The sequence below is a fragment of the Macadamia integrifolia genome, chromosome 8 (genome assembly GCF_013358625.1).
Source record: "Macadamia integrifolia cultivar HAES 741 chromosome 8, SCU_Mint_v3, whole genome shotgun sequence".
Taxonomy (NCBI): Eukaryota; Viridiplantae; Streptophyta; class Magnoliopsida; order Proteales; family Proteaceae; genus Macadamia; species Macadamia integrifolia.
Genome location: NC_056564.1, coordinates 4,420,223 through 4,447,699, shown reverse-complemented (window position 1 = coordinate 4,447,699; position 27,477 = coordinate 4,420,223). Strand labels below are relative to the sequence as shown.

At 38.6% G+C, this 27,477-nt stretch overlaps 1 protein-coding gene, 1 long non-coding RNA gene and 2 pseudogenes across 2 annotated transcripts in view; 2 read left to right on the top strand and 2 right to left on the bottom strand.

Moving 5' to 3' along the window:
- The first annotated feature begins 1,802 nt into the window (after positions 1-1,802).
- Positions 1,803-1,920, top strand: LOC122087751 (annotated as a pseudogene).
- Positions 1,921-4,430: 2,510 nt separating this feature from the next.
- On the bottom strand, positions 4,431-5,330 carry LOC122086216. Its single transcript, XM_042654953.1, has one exon. The coding sequence runs from the start codon at positions 5,328-5,330 to the stop codon at positions 4,431-4,433; it is 900 nt and encodes a 299-aa protein (XP_042510887.1).
- A 5,158-nt stretch (positions 5,331-10,488) lies between these two features.
- Positions 10,489-10,606, top strand: LOC122087745 (annotated as a pseudogene).
- Positions 10,607-13,597: 2,991 nt separating this feature from the next.
- The window catches only part of LOC122086269, a 28,089-nt gene continuing 14,209 nt past the window's right edge, over positions 13,598-27,477 (bottom strand). Inside the window, exons 4-7 of the long non-coding RNA XR_006142377.1 lie at positions 19,838-20,929; positions 19,667-19,725; positions 19,042-19,180; positions 13,598-15,749 (exon numbers count right to left, since the gene is read on the bottom strand). This is a non-coding gene — a long non-coding RNA (uncharacterized LOC122086269). The remainder of the gene's footprint in view (positions 15,750-19,041; positions 19,181-19,666; positions 19,726-19,837; positions 20,930-27,477) is intronic.

Genomic DNA, 27,477 nt, shown 5'->3' with positions numbered 1-27,477 from the left:
ATTCTAAATGATGCACAACCAATTATTTCAATCACACATACAAACATGGGCACCTTGTGACCCATCTCACCTGCCTTACCTTTCTCATTTCCATTCCATCCCATTCCATCACAATAGTGCCATCAAAAAATAAATGCAGGTAAATGTAAATGCACATACACAAGCAATTTAAGGCATAAACAGGATTAAACAAACACACCAAAAGAATGGGGGTTGAGAAGGGCACCCACTCACCTTGGTATTCAATTTTGGCAAGTTCACTTCTTGGATTCAAGAAAATTGCCACACTGTCACTTATGTTCCCTATTCAACAGATATTTAAATCATTAGGTACATCACAAATTCCTACATTTTATCCACTTGCTTCAAGTATAGCATTCCCATACCCAACCTATTAAGGTCTTTGTCTGTTCCATCCTATATACATATTGATTCCTTGATTTGTTACACCTTTTCTATCGTAGAATTAGATATAGAGAATCACTAATAGATCCTCATTGGATGAAGGGGTTTCATCCATACTTACAGTCCTCGAGGTCATATGAAATTCCAAACATTGTACCCTACAGTCATGGGTTATGTTTCTCATTAATTCTTATATAAACAAATTCAAACTTAGGTCCAAAGGTTTAGTAATCTGTTACACATCCCATCTCGCTTCAGGAACCCAAATCGGTGGGTTACCTGGGTCAAAACCTGTACCATGTTTGCTGTAGTGCCCGAATTGCATCCATTTTTCATTTTGAATTTCCAATACATATCTTAGGTCAGTAAGGAAAAAGGTTAAATGCCAAGTTGACCCAATTTTGGGTTTCAATATATTACACCCACAACTAATATAGTCTAATTTTGCAGGCATAATGTAGGAATTTAAAGAGAACTGCAGAATTAGAGTATTTCTCATGCCTTGGCCATCAATTTGAGATGAACATTTATAAGTACTAACCTAACCAAATTAATTCAGCCCCTATTCCATAATTTCAGCTTGAATAAAATTATGTTCCTAGGGTTTTGGCAGAATTTCCACTAAATCAACCCTATTCCAGCCCTTATTGCATAATCCCTACTGAAAAAGAAGTAGTCCTATGTTCTAGGGTTTAGCAGGGATAGGGTTTTTTACCAGTTGGGTCCCTAATAGCCCAAAGAAATTAGGACTTTCTTTACTGGGGCAACTATTCTACTTACAGGGATTCCCTGGCTGTTAACAATTGGGTAAAACCCTAACCCTAACTGCCCAATCTACATGAAATTACCTAATTAACCTTACTGCAGTAGTAAGTTCACTTACCTGGGTGCAGAGTTGATCTAAGAGCCGCCTGAGGTGAGTGAGTTCCCTCCTCACTTCTCTTTCTTCCTCTTCTTCCTTCTCTTTCCTTCTTCTTCTTCTCCTTTCTTTCTTTTTCTCCTTATTGTTACAGCAATCACGTTTGATGCAATCTCAGCCCATTATCCCTTATATATAAGGCAGCCCCAAGGGTCTGTTTGGCTGGCCCTCTTCAAGTATTGCTAAGGTCTGTTTGGTTGCCCTCTTAAATCCTTGTAACTAAGGTTTGTTTGGCTGCCTTCTTAAGTTGGCTGCCCTCTTTTATTTCCATATAAATTACATACATACTATATATATAATACCTAGTAGTCTATAAATTCATTTCCTTTAATGTATGCATTTCATGCCTCATTTAAGACTCTTATTATAGGGGTATATTGGGAATTTTACACAACAGAGGTGGGCACCACAGTGTAAAAACCCAAAAATTACATTCTGCTAGGCAAAATTGGCTGGCCCGTTTTGGTCCTACCAGTGTGGGTGCGATCATACCAGCACTAATGCCCCAAATCCCATAAAAATCTGTAGTTAAGCGTGTTTGGGTGAGAATAGTATTAGGATGGGTGACCCCCAGGGAATTCCTCATGTCGCATTCATTTTTCCTACTATTCTTAGTCTTGTACTTAAACTTATCTCTTTGTCCACCCCTCCTTATGAGTTCCCCAATGATATTGGCAAGCTGAACAGGAGCAGGTGGGGTCACTTCTGCTTTCTTGGCACTCCACAACTGCCAACCATGCCAGCATTGGCTTCCTCTGCTCTTTCTTCTTGCCTGTCCACAAGTAGGGGTATAAATATCAGATTAGGGTGTTACAATTTTCCCCCTCCATACAAAAATTTCGTGCTCGAAATTTGTGAGGCATACCTTGTAATCCAAATAATTCTGGATATTTCTCTTTAACCTCATCTTCCCTTTCCCAAGAGGCTTCTTGCTCTGGGTGGTTTCTCCATTTCACCTTCACATAAGAGATAATATGATTCCGGAGCTGATGTTCTTTTCTATCAAAGATTCCTTTAGGTTGTTCATCATAACTCAAATCATTATTAAGGTCCAATGTTTTAATAGTCGGCAGTACGTGCGAAGAGTCTGGAATATACTTCTTCAGCATTGATACATGAAAAACATTGTGAAACCTTTCCAACTCTGGGGGCAATGCTAATCTGTAAGCTAACTAGCCAATCCGATCCAGAATCTCGAATGGTCGCACATACCGGGGAATCAATTTTCCTCCTTTTCCAAATCTTCTTATACCCTTTACTGGTGAGATTTTTAGAAATACTTTATCGCCCACATCAAATTCTAGAGGTTTTCATCCACTATCTGCATAGCTCTTTTGTCTGGATTGAGCTACCTTGATTCTATCTCTGATTATATCAACCTTCTCACAGGTAGTCTGTATCAGTTCTAGCCCCAACATTCTTCTTTCTCCAACTTTATACGAATATAATGGAGTTCTGCATTTCTTTCCATACAAAGCTTCAAATGGCACCATACCAATTGTTGCCTGGTAACTATTATTATATGCAAATTCAACCAAAGCCAAATGCTCATCCCAACTATAACTCATATCTATAGCACAGGCACTCAACATATCTTCCAAAATTTGGATAGTCTTTTCTGATTGTCCATCAGTTTGTGGATGAAATGCCGTGCTAAACTTCAGTTTGGTCCCCATAGCCTTTTGCACACATTCCCAAAATTTAGAAGTAAACCGGGAATCACGATCAGAAACAATACTGACAGGTACACCTTGATATCTCACAATATTATCAATATATAACAGTGCCAACTTCTCCATAGAATGAGATATCTTCATAGGTATGAAATGTGCTACCTTTGTTAATCTATCAACAATCACCCAGATAGTATCATTCCCCTTTCTGGCCCATCGTAGCCCTATCACAAAGTCCATAGTAATATGTTCCCACTTCCATTCTGGCATTGGAAAAGGCTGTAACAGTCCATGGGGTCTTTGTCTCACTACCTTCACTATTTGGCAATTCATGTATTTAGCTACATGTTCTGCCACATCATTCTTCATATTATACCACCAATATAGTTTCTTCACATCTTTATACATTTTGGTACTTCCAGGATGCAAAGAGTAAGAAGTGCTATGAGCTTCATTCAAGATCAACTCTATCAATTTCTCCTCCTTTGGAACACATAATCTATCTTTAAACCACAAAGTTCTATCCTTTAAAGAAAATCTAGGATCTTTCAGACTCCCAACATTGATAGAATTGATTGTCTTCCTTAACATATCATCTTTGGGTTGAGCTTCGTTAATTCTTTCAAATAAGGTGGGTTCAATCACAAAGGTGGCAAGTGTCACATCTTCAAGTGTCTCCGCCTCTGTAATTACTTCCAAATCAAACTTCCTTGCTTCTATCAACATCGGATTGGTAGTGAGAGCAGCAAGTGTGGTAGTCTTATACTTTCGGCTCAATGCATCAGCTACTACATTAGCTTTCCCTGGATGGTAATGAATTATGCAATCATAGTCTTTCAGTAACTCCAACCATCTTCTCTGCCTCGTGATTAATTCCTTTAGAGTGGAGATATTTAAGGCACTTGTGGTCACTGTAAATTTCACATTTTTCTCCATACAGATAGTGACGCCAAATTTTCAACGCAAAGATAACGGCTGCCAATTCCAGATCATGGGTAGGTTAATTCTTTTCATAATCCCTCAATTGTCTGGAAGCATATGCAATCACTCTTCCATTTTGCATTAACACACATCCCAAACCTTGTTTGGAAACATCACTGTATACCACCATATCTGAGGTACCATCTGGAATAGCAAGGACTGGAGCTGTTACCAGTCGATTCTTCAACTCTTGAAAACTATTCTCACATTCTTCTGTCCATTCAAACTTTACTCCTTTTCTAGTCAACCGAGTCATAGGTGAAGAAATCCGAGCAAAATTTTCAATAAATCTTTTATAGTAACCTGCCAAACCCAGAAAACTTGGAGAAAGTAATAGCACCCTGACACTGATCAAACAAGTCACCAATACGAGGTAGTGGATATTGGTTCTTAATAGTCAATTTGTTCAATTCCCGATAATCAATACACATATGCATACTCCCGTCTTTTTTCTATACAAATAAGATTGGAGCTCCCCAGGGTGATACACTGGGTCTAATAAAACCCTTCTTCAATAAATCCTGCAATTGCTCTTTCAATTCCTTCAATTCAGCAGTAACCATTCTGTATGGTGCTCGAGATACAGGTACTGCCCCAGGTATTAAATCAATACAAAACTCTGTCTCCCTATCCAGGGGCACACTACATAGATCTTCAGGAAACATGTCAGGAAATTCTCTTACTATTTCTACCTCTTCTAATGTTGCAGTCTTCTTGGTAGTATCCCTGACAAATGCTAAATAGGCTTCACACCATTCTTCTAGTAATTTCTGAACTTGTATGGCAGAAATTATTAATTTCTTGGCCTTGTCTCTCCTATGCCCTTGAAATGTAAAATCATCTCCATCCCGAGGTCTAAATACTGTCTTCTTCTCTGCACAAAGTACACAAGCTCGGTATACTGACAACCAGTCCATTCCCAGTGTAACCTCAAAATCCTTTATATCCATGCAAATCAAATGGGCTATCATATCTCGACCACACATTTGAATCACACATGGTTCATATACGTCCTCCAACTCCACTATAAACTCAGTGGGTGTACTAATCATCAACTTATGTGCTAACTTTTTCGGTTCTATCCCCATTCTCGTAGCAAAATGTGAAGACACAAAAGAATGAGATGCACCAGAATCAAACAATACAAATGTTGGTACTGTGGAAACTAATATTGTACCTGTTACAACTCCAGGGGCAGTCTCAGCTTCCTCAGCTGACAATGCAAACACCTTCCCAGCCACTTGTGGTTTCCGGGTGAATGCAGATGAAGAAGTCACATTGGGCTCTCCTGGCTTCCTCTGGGGACAAGATCTGACCAACTGTCCTGGTTGTTGGCACGCATAGCACCTCATGGATAGAGGCTGGGTAGTGGTGGTTGTTGGCCGGGACTAGGTAGATGCTTGACCTGAGTTAGTCTTCCTAGGCACAATAGCAACATATGTAGCTCCCTTCACAAACATCCCAAACTGCCTTCCAGTTCCCGTTGCCTTGGCTTTCCTCGCTGGCTGAATTTGATAGCCCCCTCTCTGCTTAGCTTTAATGGATTTGGCAATCTGAACCACTTTAGCATATGTCTGGAGCCTGTGTGCAATCAGTACTGCCCCAATACTAGATCTCAGCCCCTTTTCGAACTTCTTAGCTTTTGCCCTGTCAGTCTTCATATGCTCAGGTGCAAAATAGTATAGTGCCTCAAATTGATGCTGGTACTCCAACACTGATCTGGGACCTTGCACCAATGCCATAAACTCAGATTCCTCCCTATCTTGCACACTTATGGGAAAGTAATTCCCATAGAACACTTCTACAAACTGGTCCCAAGTGGGGTGTGGATATGTGGCTGACAATATGGGTCTTGTAGCCTTCCACCATGCATGAGCTTCATTCTGCAACTGGTATTTAGCACACAAGATCTTCTGTTCATCATTGCAGCCCAAAACTGAGAAAGCTTTCTCTACTCCTCCTATCCATTTGGCAGGAGCCAATGGATCATATGTCACCCCACTGAAATATGGAGGCCGATACTTCTGAAACTTTTCCAGCAACTTGCTGGTATCAGTCCATACTTGTTCTACGGGAGGGGTTCCTGGAGTCTGTTGCCCTGTAAACGTTCCCCTAGCTGGTGGTGCATGGGATGTTTGTCCACTACTAGCCTGACCAGTGGCTGCAACTCGAAAAACAAACAAAGAGTTAAGAGCAGGAGCTGTAGGGGTTGGTGGGGGTGGTGCCATAGATACATTGTTTGTTGGTGATTCCCTGGCACGTATGGCAGTGACCAATTCTTCAACCATTGCCCTTTGCTGCTACATATTTTGCTGTATGGTTCGCTGCAACCCTTTGTGTATCCCTTGCATCATATTTGTTACAATAGCTGCCATATTGTTTGAGATTTAAAATGTAACCGCAAGCGTACGGATCAGTGTAGCTACGGGTCGAACACAGGGAGAGCAGCCACTTTATTTTTTTATTTCTTTTAATAATGCGAAAGTGAACCGATTAATGATTGTGATCTAATTCTAATTACTGTCCTAAACATATGTATCTAAAATAACGTCCTAACCATTCGTCATCTAAGAATTTAAAGACGCAAGCCACGCAATTAAAATTAAATAAATAAATAACTAAAAATAAACAACCCACGCAATTAAATAATAATAATAATAAATAAATAACGGAAAAAATGCTGAAATAAAAATAAAGTAAAAGAAAGGGGATAAAGCTAGAGAGAAACTCACAAGTAGGTTTCTCTACTTAGCCCGAGGGATGCATCATAATATGAGCTTCCCTACTTGACCAGAGAGTCACTCTTACAAGGGTTTCTCTACTTGGCTTTAGGTAAAGGGAGACAATTAAAATAAAGCAATAAATTGATGGTTCTATGGCTAGGAGGGGCAAAGCCAACACATACACTAGCCATGAACCTTGGGGGAAAGGAATAGCAATAATGTAACGACTGAAAATAAAAATCCTAAATTAAGAAAGAAAGGGTAGTCAGAAGAGGGAATGAGAGGGGGAGAGAAGACTACTGAAGGAGCCTACTTACTTGAACCAATGCTTGAACTTGAAAAAAAATTGCTCCATTGGCCGTGGATCTTGGTCACTAGATCTAAGCCTTAGGGAACTATATTAACTTAAAAAAATTACCAACTCAATTGCATTTTATTTTCATAAACCATAAAGGCTGAAAAGATAAAAGCAGTGCTTGCACTTAATTGACATTAAAAACTATACAACAAGTGATTAAAGCAAAAAAAATAGAGAAGAACTAGAAACCTAAGAGTGAAGAGAGAAAGAGAGAGCAACTAAAAAAACTTAGAGGAAGAATGAATTGTCTCTCCTCTTTACATGAGTTGTATTTTATAGGGATTTGGGGAGTAGTGTAACATATTTTCTCTTTCCTAAAAGAGAGAAACCTACAATTTGATTGTGAGATCTTTTGAGTCCAAAAGTGCTAAGGTGGAGGAGAGAGAAGAGAGAAATAAATTTCCTATAATTTTTTTCTTATTTTCTTTCCTTTTTTTCTAATTTATTTTTCTTCTTTTTCTCTCTCCTAGGGACGATTTTCTTCCTTCTTGCTTTATGTGATTTGGACAATCTTTTGGTGGATGATGATGTGGAGGAGAGAGAAGATTTGGACAATCTTTGGTTCTCCCTTTTTTTTCTTTCCTTTTTTTTTTCTTCTCTTCTTGCTTCCACGATTTTCCTTTCCTTTTTTTATTTTTTTCTTCTTGCTTCCACGATTTTCCTTGCTTCTAATTTGATGTGGAAATCCCCTCCATGCCCTTAGTGCTTTAAGTGAGTGAAAAACAGGAAATCTTCAACAAAATCTTCTAAAAAAAACAACCATAAGATTCGAACTTGAGACCTCTTGGTGAGCAAGGGAATTTTGTACACCATAGCTCACCAACTACGCTAGTTAGTTGTTGTTACCATAAACAAATCTTTAATCACTTAATGATGTGGTCCATTGATCCTTGTTGGCATTTGGAGTATTCCTTGCACCTCTGGGATAATTGCAAATGGGCTGGTTCTGCATCTCGGTTAAGTTCTGATCCATTATTCTTTTTCTGGCCCGAAAAGAATAATCATTTGTACGGGTGACCAAACGAATGTGTACTTTTAATTGAACACGTCCATCTTGCTCAGAATTTCGTCCTCTTCGTAACCATGAAAGGAAATATGGCCTCTTTACGTGTAAAATTGAAGATATAGCGCCCGATAGTCCTTAAGGCCTTGAAAATATAAAACCTGCAAAAAGAGAGTAAAACCCAAGGTAGCTCCATTCTAAATATGTAAAATGCATGTTTTACTACCCTAGATTTCACACATAAATGTGCTCATCACATATCCTGTGCTGTGATCATTGGTGGTGCAGGTGGCGGCACAGGTGCTACTGTTGCAGGGGTGGATGCATGTATAGGGAGGGTCACCCCAACTGCATTCTCCCTTCCTGCCTCATCCCCTACTGGCACATGAGGGGTAGCTCTGGCAGCCCAACCCCTCTTCCTTGGCCATAACTCATACTGAGGTTGAGCACGTCATGGTGGCATTTTTGGGAATTCCTATAAGATAAATAATTGATTAATTCCCAAATGCTTATGCAGCACACGTCACATAAAATAGTATCTTGGTTCCGACCACGAGTGCACATACATTCAGAGTTTACATACAATATTTCATTTTCTTTCTCTATTGGACATCTTTAATTGCCACAACAATGTTTCTCTAAATTTGATGTTTTTAGTTCGAAGCTTTTAATTTCTTAAGTCCTATGACACTGGATAGCCTAAGGTCTTGTGGGTTAAGATACTTCTTCCCAAGTCTTTAGCTCTCTGATACCACTCTGTCACACCCTACCTCCAATAGGCTAAGGCATGTGGCACTGGTCATCTCACCGTATCCAATCAGCCTATTTCTCCAAGATCTAGACTAGGGCAGATCATAACACCACCACTACACTACGGAAGATCAGAGTTTTTTATTTTTTATTTTTTTTTTACATATGCACAGTCCAGCAAACAAAATATCTTACCTAAGCTCCAGTGCCAACTAAGTGATAAGATATATTTACAATTATGCAGATGAGAGTTACATACATTACAAAAAGAGAATATTCACAGTTTACAGTAACTCAGGAGTAGACTATATACATCAGAAAAGGAATATATACACAAAAAGATATAGGAATAGTCCATCCTACTCCTCAGAAGTACTGGCCTCCATAGGCGCAGTCGTCACATTTACAGGCGGGTCCGTAATCGAGTTCATCTTCTGGAATATGGGCCATGTGATCCATGGACATTGTTTCATAATCAATGCTGAGAGTCGGCAGAATACCACCTTCGTCATTTATAAGATCAAAGGAAAGGGTGTGAGCACTGGTAATGCTCAGTGATAAGATACCATGTTTGCTGTAGTGCCCGAAATGCATCCATTTTTCATTTTGAATTTCCAATACTTATCTTAGGTCAGTAAGGAAAAAGGTTAAATGCCAAGTAGACCCAATTTTGGGTTTCAATATATTACACCCACAACTAATATAGTCTAATTCTGCAGGCATAATAGGAATTTAAAGAGAACTGCAGAATTAGAGTATTTCTCATGCCTTGGCCATTAATTTGAGATGAACATTTATAAGTACAAAGCTAACCTAATTAATTCAGCCCCTATTGCATAATTTCAGCTTGAATAAAATTATGTTCCTAGGGTTTTGGCAGAATTTCCACTAAATCAACCCTATTCCAGCCCTTATTGCATAATCCCTACTGAAAAAGAAGTAGTCCTATGTTCTAGGGTTTAGCAGGGATAGGGTTTTTATACCAGTTGGGTCCCCAATAGCCCAAAGAAATTAGGACTTTCTTTACTGGGCAGCTATTCTACTTACAGGGATTCCCAGGCAGTTAACAATTGGGTAAAACCCTAACCCTAGCTGCCCAATCTACATTAACTTTCCTAATTAACCTTGTTGCAGTAGTAAGTTCACTTACCTGGGTGCAAAGTTAATATAAGAGCCGCCTGAGGTGAGTGAGTTCCCTCCTCACTTCTCTTTCTTCCTATTCTTCCTTCTCTTTCCTTCTTCTTCTTCTCCTTTCTTTCTTTTTCTCCTTACAGTTACAGCAGTCACGTTTGATGCAATCTCAGCCCATTACCCCTTATATATAAGGCAGCCCCAAGGGTCAGTTTGCCTGGCCCTCTTCAAGTATTGCTAAGGTCTGTTTGGTTGCCCTCTTAAATCCTTATAACTAAGATTTGTTTGGCTGCCTTCTTAAGTTGGCTGCCCTCTTTTATTTCCATATAAATTACATACATACTATATATATATATGTATATATAATACCTAGTAGCCTATAAATTCATTTCCTCTAAACTATGCATTTTATGCCACATTTAACTCTCTTCCTATAGGGGTATATTGGGAATTTTGCATAACAGAGGTGGGCTCCACAATTTAAACACCCAAAAATTACATTCTGCTAGGCAAAATTGGCGGGCCCGTTTTGGCCCTACCAGTGTGGGTGCGATCATACCAGCACTAATGCACCAAATCCCATAAAACTCCGTAGTTAAGCGTGCTTGGGTGAGAGTAGTATTAAGATGGGTGACCCCCTGGGAAGTCCTTATGTCGCATTTTTTTTCCTACTATTCTTAGTCTTGTACTTAAACTTTCCTCTTTGTCCACCCCTCCTTATGAGTTCCCCAATGATATTGGCAACCTAAACAGGAGCAGGTGGGGTCACTTCTGCTTTCTTGGTACTACACAACTACCAACTATACCAGCATTGGCTTCCTCTGCTCTTTCTTCTTGCCTGTCCACAAGTAGGGGTATAAATATCAGATTAGGGTGTTACAATTTCCCCCCTCCTTACAAAAGTTTCGTCCTCAAAATTTGTGAGGCATACCTTGTAATCCAAACAATTCAGGATATTTCTCTTTAACCTTATCTTCCCTTTCCCAAGAGGCTTCTTGCTATGGGTGGTTTCTCCATTTCACCTTCACATAAGAGAGTACAATTCCGGAGCTGATGTTCTTCTCTATCAAAGATTCCTTCAGGCTGTTCTTCATAACTAAAATCATTATTAAGGTCCAATGTTTCAATAGTCGGCAGTACATGCGAAGAGTCTGGAATATACTTCTTCAGCATTGATACATAAAAAACATTGTGAAACCTTTCCAACTCTGGGGGCAATGCGAATCTGTGAGCTATCCGGCCAATCTGATCCAGAATCTCGAATGGTCCCACATACCGGGGACTCAATTTTCCTCCTTCGCCAAATCTTCTTATACCCTTTAGTGGTGAGATTTTTAGAAATACTTTATTGCCCACATCAAATTCTAGAGGTTTTCTTCTACTATCTGCATAGCTCTTTTGTTTGGATTGAGCAGCCTTGATTCTTTCTTTGATTATATCAAACTTCTCACAGGTAGTCTGTATCAATTCTGGCCCCAACATTCTTCTTTCTCCAACTTCATCCGAATATAATGGAGTTCTGTATTTCTTTCCATACAAAGCTTCAAATGGCACCATACCAATTGTTGTTTGGTAACTACTATTATATTCTAATTCAACCAAAGGCACATGCTCATCCCAACTATAACTCATATCTACAGCACAGGCTCTCAACATATCTTCCAAAATTTGGATAGTCCTTTCTGATTGTCCATCAGTTTGTGGATGAAATGCCGTGCTAAACTTCAGCTTGGTCCCCATTGCCTCTTGCACACATTCCCATAATTTAGAAGTAACCCGGGAATCACGATCAGAAACAATACTGACAGGTACACCATGATATCTCACAATATAATCAATATATAACTGTGCCAATTTCTACATAGAATGAGATATCTTCATAGCTATGAAATGTGCTACCTTTGTTAATCTATCAACAATCACCCAGATAGTATCATTCCCCTTTCTAGTCCGTGGTAGCCCTTCCACAAAGTCCATAGTAATATGTTCCCACTTCCATTCTGGCACGGGAAGAGACTGTAACAGTCCATGGGGTCTTTGTCTCACTGCCTTCACCATTAGACAAATCATGCATTTAGCTACATGTTCTGCCACATCATTCTTCATATTATACCACCAATATAGTTTCTTCACATCTTTATACATTTTGGTACTTCCCGAATGCAAAGAGTAAAGATTGCTATGAGCCTCATTCAAGATCAACTCTATCAATTTCTCCTCCCTTGGAACACATAATCTATCTTTAAACCACAAAGTTCTATCCTTTAATGAAAATCTAGGACCTTTCTATCTCCCAACATTGATAGCATTGATTGTCTTCCTTAACATATCATCTTTGGGTTGAGCTTCCTTAATTCTTTCAAATAAGGTGGGTTCAATCACAAAGGTGGCAAGTGTCACATCTTCAAGTGTCTCCGCCTCTGTAATTACTTCCAAATCAAACTTCCTTGCTTCTTCTATCAACATCGGATTGGTAGTGAGAGCAGCAAGTGTGGTAGTCTTATGCTTTCGGCTCAATGCATCGGCTACTGCATTAGCTTTCCCTGGATGGTAATGAATTGTGCAATCATAGTCTTTCAGTAACTCCAACCATCTTCTCTGCCTCGTGATTAATTCCTTTGGAGTGAAGAGATATTTAAGGCTCTTGTGGTCACTCTAAATTTCACATTTTTCTCCATACAGATAGTGACGCCAAATTTTCAACGCAAAGATAACGGCTGCCAATTCCAGATCATGGGTAAGATAATTCTTTTTATAATCCCTCAATTGTCTGGAAGCATATGCAATCACTCTTCCATTTTGTATTAACACACATCCCAAACCTTGTTTGGAAACATCACTGTATACCACCATATCTGAGGTACCATCTGGAATAGCAAGGACTGGAACTGTTACCAGTCGATTCTTCAACTCTTGAAAACTATTCTCACATTCTTCTGTCCATTCAAACTTTACTCCTTTTCTAGTCAACCGAGTCATAGGTGAAGAAATCCGAGCAAAATTTTCAATAAATCTTCTATAGTAACCTGCCAAACCCAGAAAACTTCGAATTTCACTGACATTCTTTGGAGACTCCCAATCTAGCACTGCTTTAACCTTTCCAGGATCAACCTCTATGCCTCTTGCAGATACAATATGTCCCAAGAAATTCACTTATGATAACCAGAATTCACACTTGCTAAATTTACCATACAACTGCTTCTCCCTTAGCCTTTGCAACACAGACCTCAAGTGATTTGCATGATCTTCTTTACTTCTGGAGTAAATCAGAATATCATCTATGAACACTATGACATACTGATCCAACATATCATGGAATACCCGATTCATCAATCCGATGAATGCTGCTAGAGCATTAGGCAGTCCAAACGGCATAACCACAAATTCATAGTGGCCATACCTAGTCCTGAAAGCTGTCTTCCATATGTCACTCTCCCTGATCTTCAACTGATGATACCCAGATCTCAGATCAATCTTGGAGAAAGTAATAGCACCCTAACACTGATCAAACAAGTCACCAATACGAGGTAGTGGATATTGGTTCTTAATAGTCAATTTGTTCAATTCCCGAAATAAGTAACCAATACGGGGTAGTGGATATTGGTTCTTAATAGTCAATTTGTTCAATTCCCGATAATCAATGCACATCCGCATACTACCGTCTTTTTTCTTTACAAATAAGACTGGAGCTCCCCAGGATGATACACTGGGTCTAATAAAACCTAATAAAACCCTTCTTCAATAAATCCTGCAATTGCTCTTTCAATTCCTTCAATTCAGCAGTAACCATTCTGTATGGTGCTCGAGATACAGGTACTGCCCCAGGTACTAAATCAATGCAAAATTCTGTCTCCCTATCTGGGGGCACACTACATAGATCTTCAGGAAACAGGTCATGAAATTCTCTGACTACTTCTACCTGTTCTAGGGTTGCAATCTTCTTGGTAGTATCCCTGACACATGCTAAATAGGCTTCACACCCTTCTTCTAGTAATTTCTGAACTTGTATGGCAGAAATTAGTAATTTCTTGGCGTTGTCTCTCCTATTCCCTTGAAATGTAAAATCATCTCCATCCCGAGGTCTAAATACTATCTTCTTCTCTGCACAAAGTACACAAGCTCGGTATACTGACAACCAGTCCATTCCTAGTGTAACAACAAAATCCTTCATATCTATGCAAATCAAATGGGCTATCATATCTCAACCACACATTTGAATCAAACATGGTTCATATACGTCCTCCAACTCCACTATAAACTCAGTGGGTGTACTAATCATCAACTTATGTGCTAACTTTTTCGGTTCTATCCCCATTCTCGTAGCAAAATGTGAAGACACAAAAGAATGAGATGCACCAGAATCAAAGAATACAAATGTTGGTACTGTGGAAACTAATATTGTACCTGTTACAACTCCAGGGGCAATCTCAGCTTCCTCAGCTGACAATGCAAACACCTTCCCAGCCACTTATGGTTTCCGGGTGAATGCAGATGAAGAAGTCACATTGGGCTCTGCTGGCTTCCTCTGGGGACAAGATCTGGCCAAGTGTCCTGGTTATTGGCACACATAGCACCTCATGGATAGAGGCTGGATAGTGGTGGTTGCTGGCCGGGACTAGGTAGATGCTTGACCTGAGTCAATCTTCCCAGGCACAATAACTGTACATGTAGCTCCCTTCACAAACTTCCCAAACTGCCTTCCAATTCCCGTTGCCTTGGCTTTCCTCGCTGGCTGAATTTGATAGCCCCCTCTCTGCTTAGCTTTAACGGAATTGGCAATCTGAACCACTTCAGCATATGTCTGGAGCCTGTGTGCAATCAGTACTACCCAATACTAGATCTCAGCCGCTTTTCAAACTTCTTAGCTTTTGCCCTGTCAGTCTTCATAGGCTCAAGTGCAAAATAGTATAGTGCCTCAAATTGCTGCTGGTACTCCAACACTAATCTGGGACCTTGCACCAATGCCATGAACTCAGATTCCTCCCTATCTTGCACACTTATGGGAAAGTAATTCCCATAGAACACTTCTATAAACTGGTCCCAAGTGGGATGTGGATATGTGGCTGACAATATGGGTCTTGTAGCCTTCCACCATGCATGAGCTTCATTCTGCAACTGGTATTTAGCACACAAGATCTTTTGTTCATCATTGCAGCCCAGAACTGAGAAAGCTTTCTCTACTCCTCCTATCCATTTGGCAGGAGCCAATGGATCATATGTACCCCACTAAAATATGGAGGCCGATACTTCTGAAACTTTTCCAGCAACTTGCTGGTATCAGTCCATACTTGTTCTACGGGAGGGGTTCCTGGAGTCTGTTGCCCTGTAAACGTTCCCCTAGCTGGTGGTGCATGGGATGTTTGTCCACTACTAGCCTGACTAGTGGCTGCAACTCGAAAAACAAACAAAGAGTTAAGAGCAGGAGCTGTAGGGGTTGGTGGGGGTGGTGCCATAGATACATGGTTTGTTGGTGATTCCCTGGCACGTATGGCAGTGACCAATTCTTCAACCATTGCCCTTTGCTGCTACATATTTTGCTGTATGGTTCGCTACAACCCTTCGTGTATCCCTTGCGTCATGTTTGTTACAATGGCTGCCACATCCAGTGTTGTGATCATTGGTGGTGCAGGTGGCGGCACAGGTGTTGCTGTTGCAGGGGTACGGGTAGGGTCACCCCAACTGCATTCTCCCTTCCTGCCTCATCCCCTACTGGCACATGAGGGGTAGCTCTGGCAGCCCGACCCTTCTTCCTTGGCCATAGCTCATACTGAGGTTGAGCACGTCATGGTGGCATTTTTGGGAATTCCTGTAAGATAAATAATCGATTAATTCCCAAAGGCTCATGCAGCACACATCACATAAAATAGTGTCTTGTTCCGACCACGAGTGCACATACATTCAGAGTTTACATACAATATTTCATTTTCTTTCTCTATTGGACTTCTTTAATGGCCACAACAATGTTTCCCTAAATTTGATGTTTTTAGTTCGAAGATTTTAATTTCTTAAGTCCTATGACACTGGATAGCCTAAGGCCTTGTGGGTTAAGATAATTTTTCCCAAGTCTTTAGCCCTCTGATACCACTCTGTCACACCCTACCTCCAATAGGCTAAGGCATACGGCACTGGTCATCTCACCGTATCCAGTCAGCCTGTTTCTCCAAGATCTAGACTAGGGCAGATCATAACACCACCACTACACTACGGAAGATCAGAGTTTTGTTTTTTTTCTTTTTTTTTATTTTTTTTTTTTTTTACATATGCACAGTCCAGCAAACAAAATATCTTACCTAAGCTCCAGTGCCAACTAAGTGATAAGATATATTTACAATTATGCAGATGAGAGTTACATACATTACAAAAAGAGAATATTCACAGTTTACAGTATCTCAGTAGTAGACTATATACATCAAAACAGGAATATATACACAAAAATATATAGGAATAGTCCATCCTACTCCTCAGAAGTACTGGCCTCCATAGGCGCAGTCGTCACATTCACAGGCGGGTCCATGATCGAGTTCATCTTCTGGAATACGAGCCATGTGATCCATGGACATTATCTCATAATCAATGCCGGGAGTCGGCAGAATACCACCTTCATCATCTATAGGATCAAAGGAAAGGGGGTGAGCACTGGTAATGCTCAGTGAGGGGTGGGGAAGAACAAGCACACACATCCAGCTGCAATGCATGCTCCACACATAGAGAATGATGCTCATGCATGCTCCAAACATAGAGAATGACACTCTTGATTCCATTTAATTAATTATACAAAATTCATAATCCATTACTGGGTCTCATCACCTATGGGTATAAGTGCTACCAACGTAGGTGGCATACCCTACCCTGTACGTTAGGCCTCAGGTATACAAGTTATGCCGTATGCAGGAGCCAGCCAGTGCTGGTACGGGTCCCAAGCCACACCGGCTAACCCCTACAAGGAAACCCCGTATCATAAATATATTCGTAGGCATACAGTACGTCGTATCCTGTCTCACATCCTTAACTGATACCCCACAACTCATCACAAGTGCATTGCTAATCAGGCAGCCACAAAATTCGGGATTAGTCGTACCTAACCCCCTACGTACAAGGGGTATAGCATATGGGGTTGTGATACCTAACCCAACATTCTAAATGATGCACAACCAATCATTTCAATCACACATACAAACATGGGCACCTGCATGTGACCCTTCTCACCTGCCTTACCTTTCTCATTTACATTCCGTCCCATTCCATCACAATAGTACCATCAAAGAATAAATGCAGGTAAATGTAAATGCACATACACAAGCAATTTAATGCATAAACAGGATTAAACAAACACACCAAAAGAATAGGGGTTGAGAAGGGCATCCACCCACCTTGGTATTCAATTTTGGCAAGTTCACTTCTTGGATTCAAGAAAATTGCCACACTGTCACTTATGTTCCCTATTCAACAGATATTTAAATTATTAGGTACATCACAGATTCCTATATTTTATCCACTTGCTTTAAGTATAGCATTCCCATTCCCAACCTATAGAGGTCTTTGTCTGCTCCTTCCTATATACACATTAATTCCTTAATTTCATTGACCTTTTCTACCGTAGAATTAGATATAGAGAATCACTAATAGATCCTCATTGGATGAAGGGGTTTCATCCATACTTACAGTCCTCGAGGTCATATGAAATTCCAAACATTGGACCCTACAATCATGGGTTATGTTTCTCATTAAATCTTATACAAACAAATTTAAACTTATGTCAAAAGGTTTAGTAACCTGTTACACAGCCCATCTGGCTTCAAGAACCCAAATCGGGGGGTAACCTGGGTCAAAACCGGTACCATGTTTGCTGTAGTGCCCGAATTGCATCCATTTTTCATTTTGAATTTCCAATACTTATCTTAGGTCAGTAAGGAAAAAGGTTAAATGCCAAGTTGACCCAATTTTGGGTTTCAATATATTACACCCACAACTAATATTGTCTAATTCTGCAGGCATAGTGTAGGAATTTAAAGAGAACTACAGAATTAGAGTATTTCTCATGCCTTGGCCATCAATTTGAGATGAACATTTATAAGTACTAACCTAACCTAATTAATTCAGCCCCTATTGCATAATTTCAACTTGAATAAAATTATGTTCCTAGGGTTTTGGCAGAATTTCCACTAAATCAACCCAATTCCAGCCCTTATTGCATAATCCCTACTGAAAAAGAAGTAGTCCTATGTTCTAGGGTTTAGCAGGGATAGGGTTTTTATACCAAGTGGGTCCCCAATAGCCCATAGATATTAGGACTTTCTTTATTAGGCAGCTATTCTACTTACAGGGATTCCCTGGCAATTAACAATTGGGTAAAACCTTAACCCTAGCTGCCCAATCTACATTAAATTACCTAATTAACCTTGCTACAGTAGTAAGTTCACCTACATGGGTGCAAAGTTAATCTAAGAGCCGCCTGAGGTGAGTGAGTTCCCTCCTCACTTCTCTTTCTTCCTATTCTTCCATCTCTTTGCTTCTTCTTCTTCTCCTTTCTTTCTTTTTCTCCTTACAGTTACAACAGTCACGTTTGATGCAATCTCAGCCCATTACCCCTTATATATAAGGCAGCCCCAAGGGTCTGTTTGGCTGGCCCTCTTCAAGTATTGCTAAGGTCTGTTTGGTTGCCCTCTTAAATCCTTATAACTAAGGTTTGTTTGGCTGCCTTCTTAAGTTGGCTACCCTCTTTTATTTCCATATAAATTACATACATACTATATATATATATATATAATACCTAGTAGTCTATAAATTCATTTCCTCTAAAGTATGCATTTCATGCCTCATTTAAGTCTCTTCCTATAGGGGTATATTGGGAATTTTGCACAACAGAGGTGGGCTCCATAGTGTAAACACCCAAAAATTACATTCTGCTAGGCAAAATTGGCTGGCCCGTTTTGGTCCTACCAGTGTGGGTGCGATCATACCAGCACTAATGCACCAAATCCCATAAAACTCCGTAATTAAGCGTGCTTGGGTGATAGTATTAAGATGGGTGACCCCCTGGGAAGTCCTTACATCGCATTGTTTTTTCCTACTATTCTTAGTCTTGTACTTAAACTTACCTCTTTGTCCACCCCTCCTTATGAGTTCCCCAATGATATTGGCAAGCTGAACAGGAGCAAGTGGGGTCACTTCTGCTTTCTTGGCACTCCACAACTGCCAACCATGCCAGCATTGGCTTCCTCTGCTCTTTCTTCTTGCCTGTCCACAAATAGGGTAATAAATATCAGATTAGGGTGTTACAGAAGCCCTCATTTGTGAGATCTTTATCATACTAATTAGCTCGACATAAATCCTTATGTTGTAAGGCGCACAAGACTAAGCCTCAACTCAGCACCAAGACTTTATGTTCTAAGGCGTGCAAGATCGAGCCTCAGCTCGGCACAAAGACCTTATGTTTTAAGGTGTACAAGACCAAGCCTCAGCTCGAAACTAAATACCATACTTTCTAAGGAGCGCAAGATCGAGCCTCAACTCGGCAACAAAGACATTATCTTTTAAGCCGCGCAAGGCTGATCCTCAACTCAGCACAAAGACTTCGTTGATTCATAATTGTTGTAACTCAATCTTACTAAATTCGATGATTTTGCTACCAATAAGGTTAAGGAAACCCAAAAAAAAAATATGGAGAACAAAAACCATATAATTTAGTTCCAATTAAAGCTGCAAAAGGTAGAGTGGAAATACTTTAATGATGGACAAGGATATTTCTTCTCTGCCAAAATCCACAAGAGCTCCAAGTTCTCCTGGTTTCAATGTCCACAGAGATAACCCCACTAAGCTACAACGAATACAACATAGGAAATAGGTAAAGAGAGAATAGGTATCATAGAATAGTTGAGTGAAAAATGAAAATACCTTCAAGATCTTCTCGATATGTTCTCTAACGATAGATGAAACATGTTCAGGATTTTCGATTTGGTGTTGGTTTTTTCTTTCGAAGAGCCTATTCCTTAATGCATTTCCTAGAGAAAATCTCTTAGCCATTTTATCTCCTCCAATGTTCCCTGTTAACCAAATCACTATAACAAACCCCAAAATAAAATGGGATTATATTTCTAAAGGAAACAATAAATATGAGAGAAAAAAAAAATGTAAGGAAATTCCTCACACGAAGTTAGATGATTATACCAGATGAGAAGCGTCATTTTGAACTTAAATGAGAGACCAACAGGAAGAAAATATTACCTGCACCTTTAGTCTTCAGAATCAAGAAAATCTGAACGAATAGATGACAATAATCCACGTGAAATACCTTACATGCGAGAAAATCTGAATGAATCTCTTAACAATGCCTTCTCTAAGATTATCGGTGAAATCCCCAGTAGGGTTTTTCCAAAAGGGAACATAGGGTTAGAATGCAGCGAAATACTTCTTCCTTTGGGTTTGGCATGCTGTTCTTCCCACTCAATCTTGTCTCCAACTTGCTCATGTATAAGAGCATGAGACCTAGTTCCAAACAAATAAAACAGACATACAAAATTTAAGAAATATTTCGGACGGTTCTTAGTAGCATCTTAGGCGTCAACCTTGTCCTAAATTGAAGAGGGGAAGTCGTGCAAATATCAAATGTACTTTTGAACTCACTGCAGTAGACCCTTTTCCTCATGTGAAAGTGATAATCTCTTAATGTCAAAATGTACCGGAGTATGATCCCATATTCAGACTGGAATGTGGGAACGTCCCATAGCACATCCAAAATATATATTACTTACAATTAAAAATAGTTTATTGCACAAATCAAGCAGGGGAAAAATAGTGCTACTGAATTGATCAAACTCACATCTTTAAAGGACACAAAATCAACAATAATCTCCAAAGTAAATAGTCATTGGCATGGGGATTGCAGAAAAAGAAGTAAAACTTACAACTGAAGTCACGTTACTGAATATGGGTAGCACATGCATGATGCATCAATCAGGTCCAGATTATATGCCAGCTAGTGCCAAACTGCATAAAATGTTCAAGAAATCAATCTCCTTTCTTTTGTGGGGGGGGTGGGTGTGGCTGGCAGGGGTTGAATGTCTCCTTTCTTACTCATATTTAAGAGAACACATGAAATGAGACATCAAAAAATGTAAACCATTATTCCATCAATCCACCACCAGTTACCCCTTAATCTCAATTTGTGTGAACGAGTCTCCATTCAATCATACTAAAAAAAGAGACAAGAACAACCACCTATAAAAATAGTCTTCTTTCATTCATTTTGAAGAAAGGAGACAATGACAAGAAGCAACCCACAAAAAATATCCATCGGTCTCCTACCATTCATGTTTTAAGAAAATAAAGTCAAGAAGAAATAACCACTAAAAGAATTTTATAACCATTTTAGTATTTTCATCCCCCAAAAAGGATTTTGATAATAGAAAAAATTACGGAAACATTGTAAGTTCCATGCCTTAAATCTTATCTTCACCAATCATTTTAAACCTCCATGATGACGCCTCAGCCGAAATTTTGAATTACAAGAAAATCACATGGGAATGGGTTCGTAAGACTAAATAAGTTAAGTGATTGGGACACTTCAGCAGTTTTTTTTTTCTTTTCTTTTTTATTGATGGGGTGGGAGGGCTCGAGGGGGTAGGATCAACAGCTGCTATCATACAAGAAAGACTCCCATAACAATAGGGACGACCGACAATATTGGCTGACACATTCCATATGGTCAATCAAGGGAATTAAAATAGTACCATCAGAATAATATTGCCACCATAAAAAAATGTGTGTGGGGGAGAGAGAGAGAGAGTGTAAAAATAAAACTGGTTTTGGTCCTTTTACTTGGTCACAGCCCTTTAGCCTCTCCATCTACTACCTTCTAGAAGTGGAACAAGGAAAATAAAAAAGCTACCAACTCTACACCACCACAAAAAATAAGTTCAGTTTCCACCTTTTGTTTTTTCCTCTCAGCAGGTTCCTTTCCCCAAGTCTCCTACAAATGAGTGAGTTGCATGTTCCCCACTACCTTGGAAATATTTTGACAATTCATTGCTCCCCCAACACTCACCTTGATGCAGTTCTCAAGCAGATACTTCAACCTCCTCCACAATATAATCCAAGATTCTTACACACTCCATTGGAGTTGGGCTTTTCTTGTATGATTTGGGATATTCTCCCTCTAGAATTTCAATGTCTCTCCTGCCAATAGTTTCCGTCTAACTGCCAAATTGTTTCAGTGTAACAATGGGCATGTAACGCCAAATTCCAAGCAAATTCAAAGCCCAAGAAGTTATGCAGGGAGGGGTAAAAGTGGGGAATCAGATTAAATCCAAACCTTAGTCCTCCAAGGTACATCTAAAAGGACAGAAAATTAATGTTGTATGGGTTGATTATGTACAGGGATGGAGGTTTATTGCCTTTTGTATAGGGGGTCTAAATCTTGGAGGCTCCATTTTGGCTGTAGCATCCTTTTATAAGTTGCTTTTTCGTTATTTTTTTCCTTTATTCTTTAGAAGAAAAATAATAATAATCCGACTCCAAATGAAAATATAGAATCACATATTTCCAAAGGTATCATTTAACTTTTAATTCTTCTAACAAAATAATACAATAAAAACAAAATAGCCAAATATACCTTCATAGAGGTGAGAGATGAGCATTGTAGAGTATCCACACTTGCTTGGGGAAGTAGCACAAAAGAGAGTTCCTGCAAGAATCCTTCAAATGCATTGCAAAAATACAAAAATCTTCAAAGAAAACAAAAGCAATAAAGCAAAAATAAGCATACCTTGCAACTTCAAGGCAACTGCAACTCAGAAATATTACCAGTAAAGCCCACAAAACCAGAACAGTTCAACAAATAGATGACAATAATGTTGTCATAATTATGGACTCACAAATAATTGTATAATATTAAGAAAATTAAAAACTATGTATTAAACAATGAGAAATACCACAGAACCCACAATACACCATTATAAGCATGATATGTGTTTCCTTCATTCAAAATCTTACAAGAAAACCCAAATCATCAGTCCAACCAAAAAAAATCATTTGAGCATCACCAACTTGATGCAGTTCTCAACCAGATACTTCAACCTCCTCCACAATGTATTCCAAGATTCTTCCACACTTGCAGCATCATTCCATTGTAGTTGGGCTTCTCTTGTTTGATTTGGGATTCTCCCCCAGGAGTTTTAATGTACACCTGCCAATTGTTTCGGTCTAACTACCAAATCGTACAATGGACATGTAACACCAAATTCCAAGCAAACTCAAAGTCCAAAAAGAAGTAATGTAGGGAGGAGTAAAAGTGGGGAATCCAATTAAATCCAAATGAAAATATAGAATCACATATTTTCAAAGGTATCAATTAACTTTTAATTCTTCCAACAAAATATTCAAATACCTTGATAGAGGTGAGAGATGAGAATTGTAGAGTATCCACACTTGTTTGGGGAAACAGAACAAAACAGGGTTCCTGCAAGGCTCCTTCAAATGCATTGCAGAAATAATAGAGCTTCAAAGAAAACAAAAGCAATAAAGCAAAAATAAACATACCTTGCAACTTCAAGGCAACTGCAACTCAGAAATATAATCAGTAAATCCCACAAAATCAGAACATTCAACAAATAGATGACAATAATATAGTCATAAACGTATTGAATTATGGACTCACAAATAGCTGTATTATATTAAGAAAATTAGAAACTATGTATTAAACAATGAGAAATACCTCAAAACCCACATTACACCATTATAAGCATGATCTGTGTTTCATCCATTCAAAATCCAACAAGAAAAGTCAAATCATCAATCCAACCAAAAAGATCATCAATTCTCACTGTAGCAACATAGGCATCTAAACGAGCAGTACCCAATACGCATATATGAACAGGACTAGCAAATAACATTTAACCTATTATTTAAGGGAAGCTCAAAAGTAATTTCTAGAAAATTCTATGGATATAAAAGTTACAGTGAAAAATTCTAGCTATAGTTTTCAGTAGTAGTATGTAGGTTCTTCATTCAATCAATTAACTGTGGAAAGAGTAACTCCTCAAAACCCCCAAGATAGAATTAACCATGTGTTTCGCAAGACCTCACAACTTTCCCTATTGAGAAGTGACCCTACAAGGACTTAAAATTTTCTCTTGTATGCCTCTTTATATTGCGGGACATTTCTTGCCGATATTTATTTCAATTTATGCAACAAAATTTTGGAATCATAACTTTTCAAATTAAATCTCAAAATCCCTCTAGACTGAAATGCCTAATATGCTAGCAGCCATCCATTGCAAGTACTTTAAGCCCACGAATTGAAGGCAAGTAAGTCAATCAGTGTGCCCCAACTAACAATCAACCAAGTTGCGAACATTCATTTGGAATATGTTTAAGGCAATGACTAGTTTAGAAAATCCACGAGGATATTTAGCCTACCAAATAAAACAGAAAAGTGGAGATTCTAAAGCAGAATCTCATGTCATAACAAACAGGAAGATCGAACTCTAAATCATGGGAATTGATTTCCAGGTCCCAGTGATTGAACTTCCATAATGAGATCATAGAAGAACTACGTTTTTTTTCTGGGGGGTTTCAATTTTCATTTCCGTTCTAGGACCCTATGGGCATGCCTCTTTGGGCATGGACTAATGCAGCAGAAACCAAGATCAAAGAAAGGTGGTATAACCCTAAACCATGTGGTACTCTGGAAGCCTGATACTAAAACTACAGAAGAAGCTTTGTTCTAGTTTTTATTTCAATTTGAGTTATTCTTTTTTCTACCTTGTTTGAGAACTTAAGTTGAATCTGATCCTAGAAGCTCTAGAAGCGGTTATAAGAGCTTTTATTTTAGATTTCTCAGTCTACAATTTTATTTGCAGATTAGAAATTATATTTTCTTTCACAGATTAAGGGTGGACCTCTACCTATAAACAGGAGTGTTGCTTGCAAACACAGTTTTCACTGAATAAAATGATATGCTGATGCTTTCAGTCTTATATATGGATTCACTAAGAGACACTGACATGGACTCTTCAAGGTTTTAAGTGAGGATTCCCTGATTATCACAGTTGGATTACTGTGAATGTCTCTTCAACTTCTAATTCCTCTTATTGTGGTTAAGTTCTGCTATAAATTTAAATCAGTTTTAGTTCAAAATTATACCCTGAAGATACATTGTTTTCCTGTCGAGTTTCAGCTATTGTGTTTTGTTCAACTCTCTTAATTCTATGTCCCGTATCTATTCTCTTTTGATTCCTATTGTTAAAACCCACTATCATAACTGTGATTTTCACTATTTAGCTACCTCGCCTTTTTCTGTTAGATTCCCTAGCGGAGCCAATCACAACCCTTTATAGTTGAGAGAAATCACCCATATGTAAATCTCTTAGGACTCACTGAAAGGGAAATGACGTGAGTTTCAGGCCTAACTGATCAGTGGTTTAGAAGTTTTAAGTTCTCCCTCTATAAGACCCAATTCTGCCTAATTTCAATTCTATTAATTTCCTTAACTTCTGTCCTATTATTTCTCATTACTTATTTTTCCCTTTACTTGATCAGACATTGATCATAATATTTTTTGAACTGTCAAACCTTATCTATATTTCTAAACTCTATGTATTTATGCTTTGTGTCCCAAACTAGAGTTAGGATTTCTTATGTTGAACCATGTACTCTTCTTGGAGCTGTTCCAATAAGGTGGTTATTTAAACCCCAAAAAAAAATCATTTATGGATATTAATAAAATCAACTCTCCCAAATCTTTAATATATTTAGCTGTGATAGAATTACTGGTAAACAACGCACAGGTAAGCAAAGGTGTGGATGTTGTTCATTTCATGTGTCTGTTAAAACTGGTCGGATATAATTTTAACAGACATGAAGCAGCCTTCTGTCTGATGGATAATAAAGAAAAAGAAAGAAAAGACAGTAGTTGGATGAAATACAAGCACTTCGATGTATTTCCATAATGGTTTTTTTTTTTTTTAATTAGAAGAGATCACTTTAAATCCTACAGCTAATCAAGTACAAATACAACTTCCAAATCTCGCAAAAATATCCTCAACATAAACAACCATGTAAGCTACTCAATGTGAGTGCTAAATAATAATTGAGCAAATCAATTGAAGCATAATAGAGATCCTGAACAGAATTGAGTAATTCTGTTACATTTACTTGTAACAGAATTACTGGTAAACAACGCACAGGTAAGCAAAGGTGTGGATGTTAAAAATGATAAGATATAATTTTAACAGACACATGAAGTAGTCTCCTGACTGATGGATAAGAAAGAAAAAGAAAGAAAAGCCAATAGTCGGATGAAATACAAGCATTTCTATGTATTTCCAGAATTTTTTTTTTTTAAGCTGTAGGATCACTTAAATCCTACAGCTAATCAAGTACAATTACAACTTCCAAATCTCACAAACATCCTAGACATGAACAACCATGTAAGCTACTCAATGTGAGTGCTAAATAATAATTGAGTAAATCAAATGAAGCACAACAGAGATCCTGACACTGACTCGGAAGCATTGCATCCTCTGCTCGTTGGATGGTAATTTGAAGGGTTTTTGGAGAAAGCAACTTCGTTGTCGCCTTTTGCTTGTGGATATCGCTCAGGCTATACATTGGATAAGCAATGTTACAATGAACGGCCATGTTTTAGCTGTGCACAAATAATGGATTAGATAAAATAAACAGAAGATTAACTACTATTGGTGGTCGAATTTTGCTTGTGGATATATTTGATGCTATGCATTAGACGAGCAATGTTACAAGGAACGGCTATGTTTTAGCTGCGGACAAACAATGGATTACACAAAAATAAACAGAAAATTAACAATTGTTGGTATTATAAAGTAATTCCAACGAATATACCACAGTGAATATCTGAGCATAATGCAAACTTACGGTGAAGAATCTCGTTCGGTTCAAGCTTTGCAGTGTTCTGGCTTAAAATCTTGCAGAAGCCAAACGATCTTTCCCCCCTCCAACCAATTATTCAACACCTTTATTCCTTCCTAGAGAAATTTTGAAACAAACGTATGACAAGAAAGAACGAAGACACAGCAGAAAAGTCATCGGATGAAAGATTCGAAATGATTTCTTGAATATCTGTTGAGGTCGCCATATCATCTTCCACTTGTTCTTTTTTTTTTTAGCACAATGGCTGTCAAAACATTGGAAACGATTACTTAAGTATGCCTTGAGGCAGCAATGTTATCGTATTTTTAGGGTTAAAATCTTGAAATCTTGAACTCTTAAATTCTTGATGTTCATGGTAGGAAAAATTATCGAGTAGTTTCGCAACAGAAGGAAGTAGTGGAAGAGACTCAACTAACTGATGATGTCGACCTGGAAACCTAGAACACTTGCTTTACTATACAAAATATAGAAAAATTAGTAAACGCCATTAAATAGATCAAGAACAAACATCAAAATTGTAAACACCATCAAAGAAATCAAGAACATACTATTCGAGCTTTGGCCCTTATCTGACAAAACCTTGGAAACGATTACTTGAGTAAGTCTTGAGGCAGCAATGTCATCTTATT